A 14,481-nucleotide genomic window follows, 5' to 3' on the forward strand; every position below is an offset into this window, starting at 1 on the left:
CATCTTGTAATGCTACTGCCGAACTAAGCAAAATAAGGTGCATAAAGGATAAACATCACATGCAATCCATATAAGTGATATGATACGGCCATCATCATCTTGTGCCTTTGATCTCCATCTCCAAAGCACCGTCATGATCACCATCGTCACCGGCTTGATATCTTGATCTCCATCAAAGCATCGTTGTCGTCTCGCCAACTATTGCTTCTACGACTATCGCTACCGCTTAGTGATAAAGTAAAGCAATTACATGGCGATTGCATTTCATACAATAACACGACAACCATATGGCTCCTGCCAGTTGCCGATAACTGTGTTACAAAACATGATCATCTCATACAATAAAATTTAGCATCATGTCTTGACCATATCACATCACAACATGCCCTGCAAAAACAAGTTAGACGTCCTCTACTTTGTTGTTGAAGTTTTATGTGGCTGCTACGGGCTGAGCAAGATCCGTTCTTACCTATGCATCAAAAACCACAACGCGGTATAGTGATTGCTTTTTGATCTTCAGAAAGAACCATGTTCATTGAACCTGATTCAACTAAAGCTGGAGAATAGGACACCCACTAGCCACCTGTGTGCGAAGCATGTCGGTAGAACCAGTCTCGCGTAAGCGTACGCGTAATGTCGGTCTGGGCCGCTTCATCCAACAATGCCGTTGAATCAAGAATCAACTAGTGACGGCAAGCAATATGTATATACCCATGCCCACAACTCCTTTGTGTTCTACTCATGCATATAACATCTACGCATAAACCTGGCTCTGATACCAGTGTTGGGAACGCAGTAATTTCAAAAAATTTCCTACGCACACGCAAGATCATGGTGATGCATAGCAACGAGATGGGAGAGCATCGTCTAGGTACCCTCGTAGACCGTAAGTGGAAGCGTTATGACAATGCGGTTGATGTAGTCATACGTCTTCACCATCGACCGATCTAGTACCGAAGATACGACACCTCCGTGATCTGCACACGTTCGGCTCGGTGACGTCCCGTGAACTCACGATCCATTAGAGCTTTAAGGTACAGCTTCGTCAGCACGACGGCGTGATGACGGTGATGATGTTGCTACCGGAACAGGGCTTCCCCTAAGCACCGCTACAATATTACCGAGGTGGATTATGGTGGAGGGGGGCACCGCACACGGCTAAAGATCAATGATCAACTTGTGTGTCTATGGGATGCCTCCCTCCCCCGTATATAAAGGAGTGGAGAAGGGGGAAGGGGCCGGCCTATCTAGGCGCGCCCCAAGGAGTCCTACTCCCACCGGGAGTAGGATTCCCCCTTCCCTTTGTTGGTTCTAGGAGAGAAGGAAGGAGAGGGAAGAAGGAAGGAAAGGGGGGCCGACCCCCTTCCCAATTCGGATTGGGTTGGGTGGGAGCCCCCTCCTTTTATTCTTTCCCCTCTCTTCCACTAAGGCCCAATAAGGCCCATATACCTCTCGGGGGTTCCGATAACCTCCCGGTACTCCGGTATACTTCCAATTTCACCCGGAACCATTCCGATGTCCAAACATAGGCTTCCAATATATCGGTCTTTACGTCTCGACCATTTCGAGACTCCTCGTCATGTCCGTGCTAAAATCCGGGACTCCGAACTACCTTCGGTACATCAAAACACATAAACTCGTAATACCGATCGTCACTGAACGTTAAGCGTGCGGACCCTACGAGTTCGAGAACTATGTAGACATGACCGAGACATGTCTCCGGTCAATAACCAATAGAGGGACCTGGATGCTCACATTTATTCCTACATATTCTACGAAGATCTTTATCGGTCAAACCGCATAACGATATATGTTGTTCCTTTGTCATCGGTATGTTACTTGCCCGAGATTCGATCATCGGTATCTCAATACCTAGTTCAATCTCGTTACCGGCAAGTCTCTTTACTCGTTCCGTAATGCTACATCCGGTAACTAACTCATTAGCTACATTGCTTGCATTCTTATAGTGATGTACATTACCGAGAGGGGCCATAGATACCGCTCCGACAATTGGAGTGACAAATCCTAATCTTGATCCATGCCAACTCAACAAACACCATCGGAGACACCCGTAGAGCACCTTTATAATCACCCAGTTACGTTGTGACGTTTGGTAGCACACAAAGTGTTCCTACGGTATTCGGGAGTTGCATGATCTCATAGTTATAGGAACATTTATAGTTATGGAGAAAGCAATAGCAAAAAAACTAAACAATCATCGTGCTAAGCTAACGGATGGGTCAATTCAATCACATCATTCTCTAATGATGTCATCCCATTAATCAAATGACAACTCATGTCTATGGTTAGGAAACATAACCATCATTGATTCAACGAGCTAATCAAGTAGAGGCAAACTAGTGACACTCTGTTTGTCTATGTATTCACACATGTAGTAAGTTTCCGGTTATTACAATTCTAGCATGAATAATAAACATTTATCATGATATAAGAAAATATAAATAACAACTTTATTATTGCCTCTAGGGCATATTTCCTTTAATCACGTCCCAATGACCTTGGATTGACCTAAAGGTGCGTGGCGTCCTATTGGGATACTTTGCCATCATGCGGAAGAACTGATCCTCTATCCTTTGACAATACCGCTTGGTGGTTTGTTCAGTTCCGGTGCACGCATCAAGAGACACCGATTTCCATGCCTTGATCAAGATTTGATCTTCCAATTGTGTGTAGCTCTTCGATCTTGCGCGCACTTTTCCTTGCGCTTGGTCGAACACCCCCTCCTCAACCTCCTCCACCTCATCTTCTTCCTCATCGTGACCGTGCACGCCATGATCCATGTCATTGTAACCGTAATCACCAATCAGGGCTTCATCGATATCGACAGTGTTGTCGTCCGGCAAGTGCACAAACTCGGCAGTCGCATCATACAAGACGGTGCTACAATTTTGCTCAACAAGTCACGAACAAGCGCAATGGCGAAAAGTGTAACAACTAGAAGAAATCGAAGTATCATACATTGCGCCCATTTCGTCGAACACCTCGGGGGCGGCGGCAGCAACTTCATCGGCGGGCATCCTCGGGGTAGCTCTTGCCGGGGCAATCGGGGGAGGTGTTGGCAAGGTAGCTCTTGCGGTGGGCTTCTCGCATTTCACACCCGAAACCTTCCCTTTCTTCGCCGGTGTGGGCCGGACAGGATTCGCAACGGCGACGGCAGCAGTCGCGTGTGCATTCTTGGCGGGGGCTGCGGGAGCGCCACCCTGGACGACGACGTTGCCCTGCCTCTTGCGGGGTTGCGCGGTGGAGCCTTTAACCGCAACGAGCGCGACATGGCCGGCGAAGAGATCTGTCGGAGGGGTTGGCGCGTGGATGACATCGACGATGACGGGTAATGGCTAGGAGGCTTCCATGGCGGCGATACAAAGCCGGGGAAGGTGGTCCGGAGCAGGCGAAGGGATAACAATGGCGGCGGAGGGAAGGGGAAGCGGCAGCTGCCGCGCGGAAATGTCCCTCCCGCCAAATATCGCTGCCGATAGGGGTCAAGCTCGGGTCGGCTTCTCACCTCGTGTATATAAAGGTTGAGGGCGAAGATTTGCCGCGCCCCGCAAATTTCTTTACAGGCCGCGTCTAATACAGTGTCTGTTCGGACCACTTTTTTCACGTAAAACCGTAAACTAGCAGTTTTTTTATAGTTCGGCGTGATTTAAGGGGTCTGCTAGAGATGCTCAGTTTCTCAGATACAAATACGCACGCAAGTGCATATATACACAAATCCAAGGAGCGTATTTTTTGAACTCACATATGGCAGCACTAGCCAATGCATAGGATGATAGGAGTGAGTTCTGAATGGTGATACACATGAGATTTTCTCGACAAAAATAAAGATTTGTAGATCAGTTCACATATGAAATTTTCTGTGCAAAGAAAGATGTGTACGTTAACAAAACAAAGGCGCATGCAAAGCTAGTGCTAGTGCTACATACAGAAACCCAATGAGCTTACTTGTCAGGCTCACGTCTGGCCGCACTTGCCATGTTTGAACCGCGGACTTCTCCTGCCCCGATGCGATTTCGATACGAACTCGATGCGTACAACTGCAACCAGCAACCCCAGCTTTCCCCACCGTCGCTGTTTATTTCTGCTGCCTCCACGGAGCACCGCTACCATTCTTCGATCCGGACTCAACCGCGGACGTGAAGTGGCGCTAGACAGCAGCGACGAGACGCGCGGCGGCGTCCAGATCTCGACCCTCTCGCTCGATCGTGATCGATGTTCGGAGGGGCTGGAGGGAATCCGGTCGTAGTCCTCCAATTCGAGGCTTCCTTTGCTTGGCCTCCTCCCGTCGACGCCAGATCGGAGCGCCGACACCTTTCTTCGACCCAGAAACAACTGCAGGTGCGACAAGACGCGCGACGGCCGGCGGCCACTGCAAATCTGGAACCCCTCACTCGATCGTGATCCTGGTTCGGGGGGGCTGGAGCGAATCCGCACCTAGTTCTACAAATCGAGGCTTGATCTCCATCCGAAAAGGTAGGTAAATGTATCTGTTGAGGTGTTCAATTTTCACTCTGCTTGTTGCCCTGTTCATCTGCAAAATACCACATTAACTGATACTTGTTGTGCAGGTTGCAATGCTTGAATTTTTCGAGAAGAAGCTGAAGCAAGTTGATAACAGAGCTAGGTTCCTCTCTTGTGTTCTCAGTGGTGATATCAAGATCATTCCCAGGAAGCAAAAGGAGCTGCTACAAGAGATTGCCGAAAAGGGATTTGATCCCCTCCCAAAGGAAGTTCTGCCCACTGCCGTAGGAGCAACAAGAGACAGGGAAGAAAATGGAAGAAGCCCTGATGTACATGCCAGTGATTATGAGTATCTCACCTCCATGACAATTTCTACCTTAAATGAGGGGTACCTGGAGCATCTTCTAGTACTAAAGAAGAGATTTGAAACTAAAGTTGAACTCCTGAGAAAAGCTACACCAGAATGTCTGAAATCTGAAAAGGAACCAACTGTAAGTACTGATAATTTGATACTCTAATGTTTCAGTTGATGTTCATCCTTTTGAACTTATTATTACCTCAACTGACAAGTGATTCTGTGGTTTGAAGCAGATAAGTCTTGATATACAGTTGCTTGATGCAAACTATATAAAAGCTCAATCAGATAGAAAGGTTGTGATAGTCATTGATTGCAAACACAACAAGGTATTTGAAGCAGCCCCCAGGAGACAACATAAAAGGACTGCAGCCGAGTATCTTGAGGTATAGATTACCTCATCAACTGACAAGTGATTCTTTGGTTTATTATCTACTCTTCCCCTGTAAGCTAATTAAGCATTTCTAGTCAAAATCAGCTTATGTAGATATCTTATTTTGTGCACATTGCAAATTATTTATTGCCTTTACAAGTCAACCTATCAATTTACATAGGCAAGTGTGGTGCTGATGGATGATGATGAGGATCATCTTGCTGGAAGTCTCGAGACCCAAGAATTTAGTGGTAAAGCCCATATACAGTGTTGTATTTGCCCAAATAACATATTCATCTCTTGGAGAAGTTCTAATGGCCAACTACTTTTACTTGCACAGAGACTGAGAACACACAAAAGCAACAAGCAAAGAAGCAGAAGAAACAAAGAAAGAAGCGGGGGAAGGAAGAAAGCAAAACAGGCGCAATATCTTGCCGCGGACTAGACTGTCAGGGCCATGACAGATCAAGCCATGCCTTCCTCAACGAAGAAATTAAGAAGATTGCAAGTGGCTTAGATGGTGTTAAGATCACTCATGGTAATATGGATCGGAATAGGGTAGCTCAGGTGTTGGCTAAGTTAAGCCTGCAGGATGCATCTGTGTCAGCTTAGCATGTGGGTGCACCGTTCGTTGTAGCTTCTTTTGCCGCGGCAGATGTAACCCTTTTGATTAGGGCAACACTAGCCACTGGTCGGGTGGGGCGAGCCCCATATTGGCGGCCTCCCTAGCCTTTAGTTTAAATTGCAAAGTCTTTATCGTTCGAGCATTGCAGCATAGAACTTCCGTGCTCTACATTTTCACATGGTAGCAAAACTTCTGTTGTGGTGTGTCAAAAATAAGGATAAAAAAAAAAAGTTAGCCATGTAAAGCACAACCATGCATGACCTTTTTCCTAGTATGCAACAAATCCTCATTGGTCGGAGCAGAATCCTCGAGAAGAATCATCACAACATATATAGCATGTAAACCCACGTTTTCAGCAACACTACATTTGTAGCAGACCTTACGAATCATCACATCATGTTGACGTGTGTTTGCAACAACATAAAAACAATGCCATGGCATGTCGGACGAATGTTGCAACATCGAATAACCCAAAGCTAACCTCTGTCCTCGAACGTAAACCACACAGCAAGAGACTCATGGCGACGAATCTGACTCACCAGATTTGGTGTGCTCAAACTCATCCACCCTGACCTCCCACCATCCCCGAGCTTGGTGGCACGAAGCATGCCTCACCAGGGGTGGCCATGGCTGCAAGCCCGGGAGGTAGGGAAAACTCGCCGTGCAAGCTCCTCTTTCTCCATCACTTTGTGGTTCTTGGCCACGTGGAGAAGTGCTGCATCAATCAAGTAAACAAAGCAGAAACACGAGAGGAATGAAGAAGCTGGAAGGAAATGCTGGGGAGCGGGACGTAGAATCGGTGGAAAGGTATCATTTACTGTTTAATCTTTTAGATGAATTTACTGTTTGATTATATCTCATCATTGGTCTAAAAAAAGATGAATACCACGGGCTTTGTCTTTTTCCTTTTTTTGGGGGTGAAAACCATATAGGATTGTCAAGTGGCAATGTGGGCACGGGTGCTTTGAGACACTGGTACGAGTTCCAGCCAACATTTTGGCTATCGAATCCCAACAAAATTCCGAGGGTGGGCGAGAATCGCAGATACCACAAAATTAGGAGGAAAAACCGCTCGAATTTTAAAACATAATTTGAATTCAAAATTTTCTGATATAGGAATATATTAGCTCAGAGCTCAAGAAGTTTATAAATGCGCTGTTGGTGCAGTGGCATGTTCTCCACGTTTGTCTTCAACGTGTGTGAGGTTGTGAGTTCGATTCACCTAGCGCAGCTTTCTCGTGGATAGCGAGAAACGCGGATACCGGGCGATATCTGAATTTTTCGCCAGGTACCCAAAACCTTGGTTCCAGCACAGCACTGTAGTTCGATGGCCTGCCGTGAAATAAACACATGAAAGTAACTAGTAATTGCGTCTGTGCTGAGACCTCAGATCGACCCGGCCGAGCCCACCCGCCACGGGTGTATTTCCCAATTCCGCCCTCGGGATAACGGCACATCCAGAAGCTGCTGCTCCTCGTCACAATCATAACTCTTGCCCAGATCCAGCCAAGATGCGTCCTCTCCGTCTTCACTCACAACGACGACGACGATAATAACAACTCATCCATTTCATTTCGTTCGCGCTGGCACCCGGGGAAGGCCGCAACCCGGGCACCGGCAAAGCACCCACCCACCAGTGTCATGGGCAGCATCTAAAGACAGAGCCTCACCGTGGCGAAAGAACAGAGGACGTGGAGTGGAGCTGTGGACTGAACCGAGCTAGCTAGCCACCGATGGGGCTCCACCTGCTGGTGGCGTTCGCGGCGGTGAAGGGCTTCGCGCAGCTGTTCCACGTCTCGGCGCCGCTGCGGTGGCCGCCGCTCAACCCCTGGCCCCCGCTCGCCTGCCACTTGCCGGAAGCCTGTGCCGTCCTCTGCCGCGTGCTCGCTACCCACCTCGCCTGGCTGCGCCGCGCCTACGCGCGTGGTGGCACCGTCTGGGGCCTCCGAAGCCGCGACGACTACGACGTCCTCCGCCAGGCGCTGCTGGACGTCTTCTACTCACCGAGTTGCAGGCAGAGCGCCGCCCGGTGGTGGCGCTCGCTGCTTCCATTGTTGTGGCGTAGGAAATTCATGGTTTAGACGCTGTTTCAGCTTATTCTATTGGTTTCTTGTTCACTTGTATTTACCGAGATGCGTGGTTTATAAATAATCTGCAATTGTAAAACTGATCTGTAAAAAGAGATGAATTCTGCTAGAACTGGCGGGTCCTCTGTTTCGGGATGCTGCAATCAGCGATTTCTTCTTATGAGATTATATTTTTTTTCTTCTAAAGATTAATTCGCGACATAGTTGTGGGCTTGGAGTAGCAACACCGACAATCAACACTAGTTTAAAGATTGAAAAACGTTTAAAGCCGGTCGACCGGCTGAAACTCCGCCGGTCAAGTCCACGCTGACAACAAGCCCCACCCACTACCGCTTAAGCCTGTCTCTATTATCCCGCACGAATCACTCCACCATTTATTTCCTTTCCTTATCCTCTCGCCCGTCTTCTCCCCGTTGCTCCCCAAATAAAGTCTTGCTGGTGATGACCGCCGTCGATGTCGCGAGCAGCCATCATCCACATGCCCCCGTTGCTCCGGTGAGCGGTCGCCATCCACTCACCCCCGCGCTACTCCGGCGAGCGGCCGCCATCCACCCGCCCCGCGCTACTCCGGCGAGCGGCCGCCCATCCATCAGCGCGGCGGTGCGGCAACCCAGCTTGCGGCGTGGGATAGGGTGCTTGAAACGGCGGCGACCATGCTACAATGGCGACGAGCGGGAGTGGCAACCGGTGGCGCGCGACGGCAGTGACCAAGGATGACCGCAGGCTGCCACTGGTGCTGCAAACCACAAGCAATTTTGCTGGAACCTGCCGCTAGAGAAGCTGGAAGCGACAACGCGATGAGCTACAACCAACATCGGCGGCGACCCCAACATGCTACAACCGACATTTATTCTTGCTTGTACTGGCATCACAATTTGCTGGAACCAGTGTCTTTTTTTGCTGGAACCCGAAACATTTTGTGCTACCATCTTTTTTCATTTGCTAGATCAGACCAAGTTTTGCTACTACCATATTTTAATTTTGCTAGAAGTAGCCTGGTTTTCTGCTACAACCATCTTCTGATTTTGCAACGACGACCATTTTCTGTGACCGGCGATGGCGACGGCGGCCATTTTTGCTACAATCGTGTCAAATTTTTGCTACTACCATCTGTGTGTTTTGCAACGACGAAGACGACATTTTTGTTGCAACAACCTTGTTTTTTGCTACTATCGGAGACGTGTTTTGCTACATCCATTCACGAGGCCATGGTGCTTCAAGCGCGGCGGTGAGTTCCGGCAGTGTTTTTGCTACAACTGTCTTTGAATTTTGCTACGTCCATTCACGGATTAGGTGCAACTGCGGCGAGTGTTGGCTGGCGGCGATGGAGTTGCGACGGGTTCATCGCCAATTTGCGGCCGACGGCGGAGTTGGCTAGCTGCCATCCGTGGGGAGGCTGGGGCGGCGAGGTTCAGCCTGCTGCGAGGTCAACGGTCGGCGGGGGGGGGGGGGGGGGGAGGGGAGGGTCCCGCGGTGCGGTGCGGCGAGGGGGCGGGTGCTGTTGGGGATATTACTACTGGACGTAAACTGGCCCGGAGTAACGAGATTAACTCTATGAAGATAGAAGCCCATAAAGACATGAGGATGGTTGCGCTTCATGAAGGCCCAAGGCCCAAAGGTGGGTTAAGGCCTGTAGATGTAAACCGCCTTTCTCATTTAACTTGCATTGTAAGATAGGAAGGACAGAGACCGAGCCGGACACGTTTATGATCTGGCATCGGGACTCTGTAAACCGGCGGGCGTCAACCTGTGTATATAAAGGGATGACCCGGCAGCGGTTAAGGAACAACAGACAACAACTCGAGAGCCAGGCAAAGCGGATTCGTGTTGGGGAACGTAGCAATAATTTAAAATTTTCCTACGTGTCACCAAGATCAATCTAGGAGATACTAGCAACGAGAGAGAGGGAGTGCATCTTCATACCCTTGAAGATCGCTAAGCGGAAGCGTTGCAAGAACGCGGTTGGAGGAGTCGTACACGTAGCGATTCAGATCGCGGCCGAATCCGATCTAAGCACCGAACAACGGTGCCTCCGCGTTCAACACATGTGCAGCCTGATGACGTCTCCTGCGCCTTGATCCAGCAAGGAGGAGGGAGAGGTGAGGAAGAAGCTCCAACAGCAGCACGACGGCGTGGTGGTGATGGAGTGGCAGTTCTCCGACAGGGCTTCGCCAAGCTCACGCGGAGGAGGAGAGGTGTTGGGGAGGGGAGGGGCTGCACCTTGGATGTCGTGTTGCAGCCCTCCCCTCACCCCTCTATTTATAGGGAGAAGGGGAAAGGGGGTCGGCCCCTCTAGATGAGATCTAGAGGGGGGCGGCGGCCAAGGGGGAGGGGGCTTGCCCCCCAAGCAAGGGGGGCGCCCCCTTTAGGGTTCCCGCAAACCCTAGGTGCATGGGCCCTAGGGGGGATGGCGCCCGGCCCACTAGGGGCTGGTTCCCTTCCACCTACAGCCCATAAGGCCTCCGGGACAGGTGGACCCACCCGGTTGACCCCCGGAACCCCTCCGGTGGTACCGGTACTGTTGGGAATATTACTACTGGGCGTAAACCGGCCTATCCGGGCCGGGATAACTTCGTCAGTAGTTAAGTATGTTAAAGCCCAAGAAGACAGATGAGGGCTCAAGGCCCATGGACGGTTCAAGGCCTGTAGCCGTAAACCGGCATTAGTAGTTAACTTGTATTGTAAGTTAGGAATAAGTAAAGACCAAACCAGACACATCTATCAGCCGGTATTGGGACTCTGTAAGACGATGGGAGTCACCCGTGTATATAAGGGGACGACCCGGCGGCGGTTCAGGGAGAACAGACAACAACTCGAGACATAGGCGAAACTTGTTTGCTCCCTAGTCATCGAAACCCCATCAATTCCATCACAACTAGACGTAGGCTTTTACCTTCATTGAAGGGGCCGAACTAGTATAAACTCTCTTGCGTCCCTGTGTCCGCTTTAACCCCTTCAAGCTAACCCGTAGCGATGGCTCCACGACTAAGTCCTTTTTCTAGGACATCTGCCATGACAAAACCACGACAGTTGGCGCCCACCGTGGGGCTATCGCACGATGATTTCCGGTTATTGGAGGGCCGCTTTGAAGGACTCGAGGGCTACGCTGTAGGCCGGATGACTAAGAGCCGTCGCGGCAAGTTCTACTTCGACGATGCAGGCTGGGGCCCCGAGGCCGGCTCAATTGAGTACGGGTACAGGGTCCCCTTTGGTGGCATTCACGTTTTCATTGGCAAGATCGGTGAACCGGGCCCCGAGCTGGACATCTGCACCGACCTCATCGAGACGGCTCAGCGTGCGCGGTCCGCCCGGGTTAAACCAGCCATGAAGCGTGCCTTCGTGGGAGTCATCCATGGAGGAAGTTATGAGGATGGATCGGAATCTCGCGGCGATACCGTCGTCTGTTCCGATGACGAGTCATCGACCGGAGAAACCGAATCTCTTTATCAGCTACAAGACGGCCGGATTGGGGGCTGTTTCGATGGCGACAGTATTCCGGACCCCTCTGATCTGCCCAACCGGGTTGGAATATTCATGACTGGCACATAAGCAGCGCTTCATTCTTCGACCGCTGCGGCAACGACCTCCGGTTCAGCAGCGGCGACGGCTGCCGGGGCAGGAGGCCCCGTGCGCCCGCCGGCTCAAGTTCTATTACAGCTATTTGATGCATTGGTTGTGCTTATGGCGGAGGCTAATCCGGCGGATCAGGGCGCTCACAATGCCGAGATTGCAAAAGTGAAGGAACAGATCACCCAGGCTAAGGCAGATCTGGCAGCCGAGGACACTAGGATGGCCACGGAGCGGGCCGCTTTAGACACACAAGCCTACAGGCTCATGTTGGACCAGAGTGTGTCGCGGGAAGTGATGAGGAGGAAGTGCCGATCCCGTTTGCCTCCGGTTTTTGAGTCCAGAGACCTTTTCAACACTCCAGGAGTAGGAACCGGCAATCCGCTGGAGGGAAACCGGGCAGAAGCTCCCGGGGCCGGCGCACCGGTTCAGCCTCGTCAGATGGACCCGCCTCGTCAAAACATCGTTATACCTCAGGCTGTTTTAACACCTCCGGGTCACTACTCCAACCCGATGGACAATCTCGTTGCCGCTGCTGCACGGCTGGAGGCCATTCCAATTGAAGGTGATTCGCCGCAGGCAGTAGAGACGCATGCGTCCAGGAGGAAGGAGAGTCAACGACTCATTGGGTGCGCCGGGTTTCACAAGTGTTGCACTCATCACACCGCATCAACGCTGACACCGCAGTATTAACCCTGGAGGGCAACTGCCGGTTTGGGCCCCTGAAGCTGAAGTTGGGACGGATGAAGCGTCATTGCACTAACATGGGGACCCTCATGGCCGCTTTGGTGAAATATGCTGATTCGGATAGTACCAAGGATCACGAATCTGATGATGACAAGACAGGGAAGGGAAAGAGGAACAACAACTCCAAAGGTCAACAGCATCACTGGGCAGGCAATGGTGGTGGAGGCAAGCGCAAAGCGGATGGTAACATGGACTTTGTGGCTAATACTAACGCACAGGACAATGGCCAGCGACGCAGGGGTAAACCAAAAAATCGCAATGGGGCACCCAACCCTAACCCAGAGCGCCTAAACTATCTGCTAAGCCAGCCCTGTCCAAGACATGGGACGAAGGAGGCACCAGCAAACCACCTTTGGAAGGATTGCTTTATTATGCAGGTGTTGAAGAATTCTAATAATTTCTGGTATGATCACGAATCTGGCAGTGGCTCAGGATCCAGGCCGGGTTACGGTGGAGGAAGTTCCGGTTCAGGATTTAATGGTAATCCGGGCGCACATAATGGTCAAAATAGTCAGAACAACCGGGTGGTTACAACCAACAGCAGCAACAGTCAGGTTACCAGAGCAACCCAAAGCAGTTGAGTAGTGGGCAGTACCATGTTTTCACCACTAGCTTGGACAAGCGAGACCGGAAGGTTCAGAGGCGGGCGGTCAACTCTGTTGAACCGGCCATATCCCGTTATCTACGTTGGTCTGAACAGCCAATCATATGGAGCAGAGAGGATCACCCTCCCCAGGTCGATAATCCGGGTCAGTTGGCTCTGGTGGTGGCGCCTCAGGTGGGAGGTTATAAGTTCACCAAGGTGCTCATGGATGGAGGTAGCAGCATTAATATCTTGTACTATGAGAACTTTCGTCGCATGGTACAGACAGATAAAAATCTTAAACCGTCTAATACGGTGTTCCATGGTGTAGTACCTGGTAGATCAGCATATCCTGTTGGCAAGATAGCTCTGGAAGTGGCCTTTGGGGATGATCATGATTCCAGGTTGGAGACATTGATGTTTGAAGTGGTAAAAATCCAAAGTCCGTATCACGCCCTATTTGGGCGACCGACCTACACCAAGTTTATGGCACGACCCTGTTATGTGTATTTGCAGCTCAAGATGCCGGGTCACAAGGGGACAATAACGGTTCACAGAAGCCGCAAAATTGCTTTGGAGTGCGAGGAAGGTGATGCGGCCTATGCAGAGTCGGTTTGTGCCACCGAGGAGCTGAAGTATTATAAGGACAATGTTGATCCGGCAGACATGACTCCATTAAAGAAGCCAACTATGGAGCATGATCCGTCCCTGAAGTTCAAATCGGCAGCAGAAACTAAGCTTGTTGACTTTGTACCTGGCGATTCGTCCAAGCAGTTCAGCATCAGTGCTAATTTGGATCTGAAATAGGAAAGCGCGCTCATCGAGTTCATCCATGAGAATCGGGAAATTTTTGCATGGAATCCCTCTGACATGCCAGGTGTGCCGAGGCAACTCGCTGAGCACACCCTTAATGTGGATCCTAAATACAAACCGGTGAAACAGTTCCTCCGCCGGTTCAACGAAGAAAGACGCAAGGCAATTGGAGAAGAGGTAGCCAGGCTCTTAGCAGCTTGTTTTATTGTTGAAGTTTTTCACCCTGAGTGCCTTGCCAATCCGGTGCTGGTCCTTAAGAAAAACGGTACTTGGCGCATGTTTGTGGATTACACAGATCTTAATAAAGCTTGTCCAGCAGATCCTTTTGCCCTCCCCTGTATTGATCAAATTATTGATGCTACGGCGGGTTGTGAGCGTCTACGTTTTTTGGATGCATATTCTGGCTATCATCAGATCAAAATGGCAGTTAAGGACCAGGAGAAAACGGCATTCATAACTCCCTTTGGAGCCTTCTGCTATGTGTCTATGCCCTTTGGGCTCAAGAGTGCCCAGGCAACTTATCAACGTTGTGTGCAAAATTGTCTACATAAGCAGATTGGCCGTAATGTACACGCCTACGTGGATGATATCGTGGATAAATCCAGGGAGAAGGAGACTCTGATTGGTGATTTAAAGGAAACTTTTGGTAACCTGAGGACATACAAGATGATGCTTAATCCGGACAAATGCGTCTTTGGTGTACCGGCGGGCAAGTTATTAGGCTTCTTGGTGTCCAATAGGGGAACTGAGGCTAATCCGAAGAAGATCACAGCCATCACCTCCCTCGCTAAACCGAAGTGTATCAATGATGTTTAGCGCCTGGCAGGCCGGATTGCCGCGTTAAGCCGGTTT

General features: G+C 50.3%; 2 protein-coding genes across 3 annotated transcripts; both read left to right on the top strand.

The window, feature by feature from the left end:
• Positions 1 to 3,949: 3,949 nt before the first annotated feature.
• On the top strand, positions 3,950 to 5,974 carry LOC125534312 (uncharacterized). 2 transcript variants are annotated; one of them, XM_048697568.2, is made up of 5 exons: positions 3,950 to 4,491; positions 4,587 to 4,970; positions 5,068 to 5,220; positions 5,389 to 5,458; positions 5,548 to 5,974. In XM_048697568.2, the coding sequence occupies exons 2-5, from the start codon at positions 4,593 to 4,595 to the stop codon at positions 5,817 to 5,819; spliced, it is 873 nt and encodes a 290-aa protein (XP_048553525.2). In that variant the 5' UTR covers positions 3,950 to 4,491; positions 4,587 to 4,592; the 3' UTR covers positions 5,820 to 5,974. The 2 variants fall into 2 exon arrangements, with proteins under 2 accessions (XP_048553525.2, XP_048553526.2); XM_048697569.2 differs by having other exon boundaries at positions 5,071 to 5,220.
• Positions 5,975 to 7,371: 1,397 nt separating this feature from the next.
• Positions 7,372 to 7,936, top strand: LOC147987120 (uncharacterized). The gene has a single exon (XM_087540251.1). The coding sequence runs from the start codon at positions 7,566 to 7,568 to the stop codon at positions 7,911 to 7,913; it is 348 nt and encodes a 115-aa protein (XP_087396377.1). The 5' UTR covers positions 7,372 to 7,565; the 3' UTR covers positions 7,914 to 7,936.
• The last annotated feature ends 6,545 nt before the right edge of the window (positions 7,937 to 14,481 follow it).

Source organism: Triticum urartu, chromosome 2A (genome assembly GCF_056163025.1).
Source record: "Triticum urartu cultivar PI428250 chromosome 2A, HENAU_Tu73, whole genome shotgun sequence".
Lineage (NCBI taxonomy): Eukaryota > Viridiplantae > Streptophyta > Magnoliopsida > Poales > Poaceae > Triticum > Triticum urartu.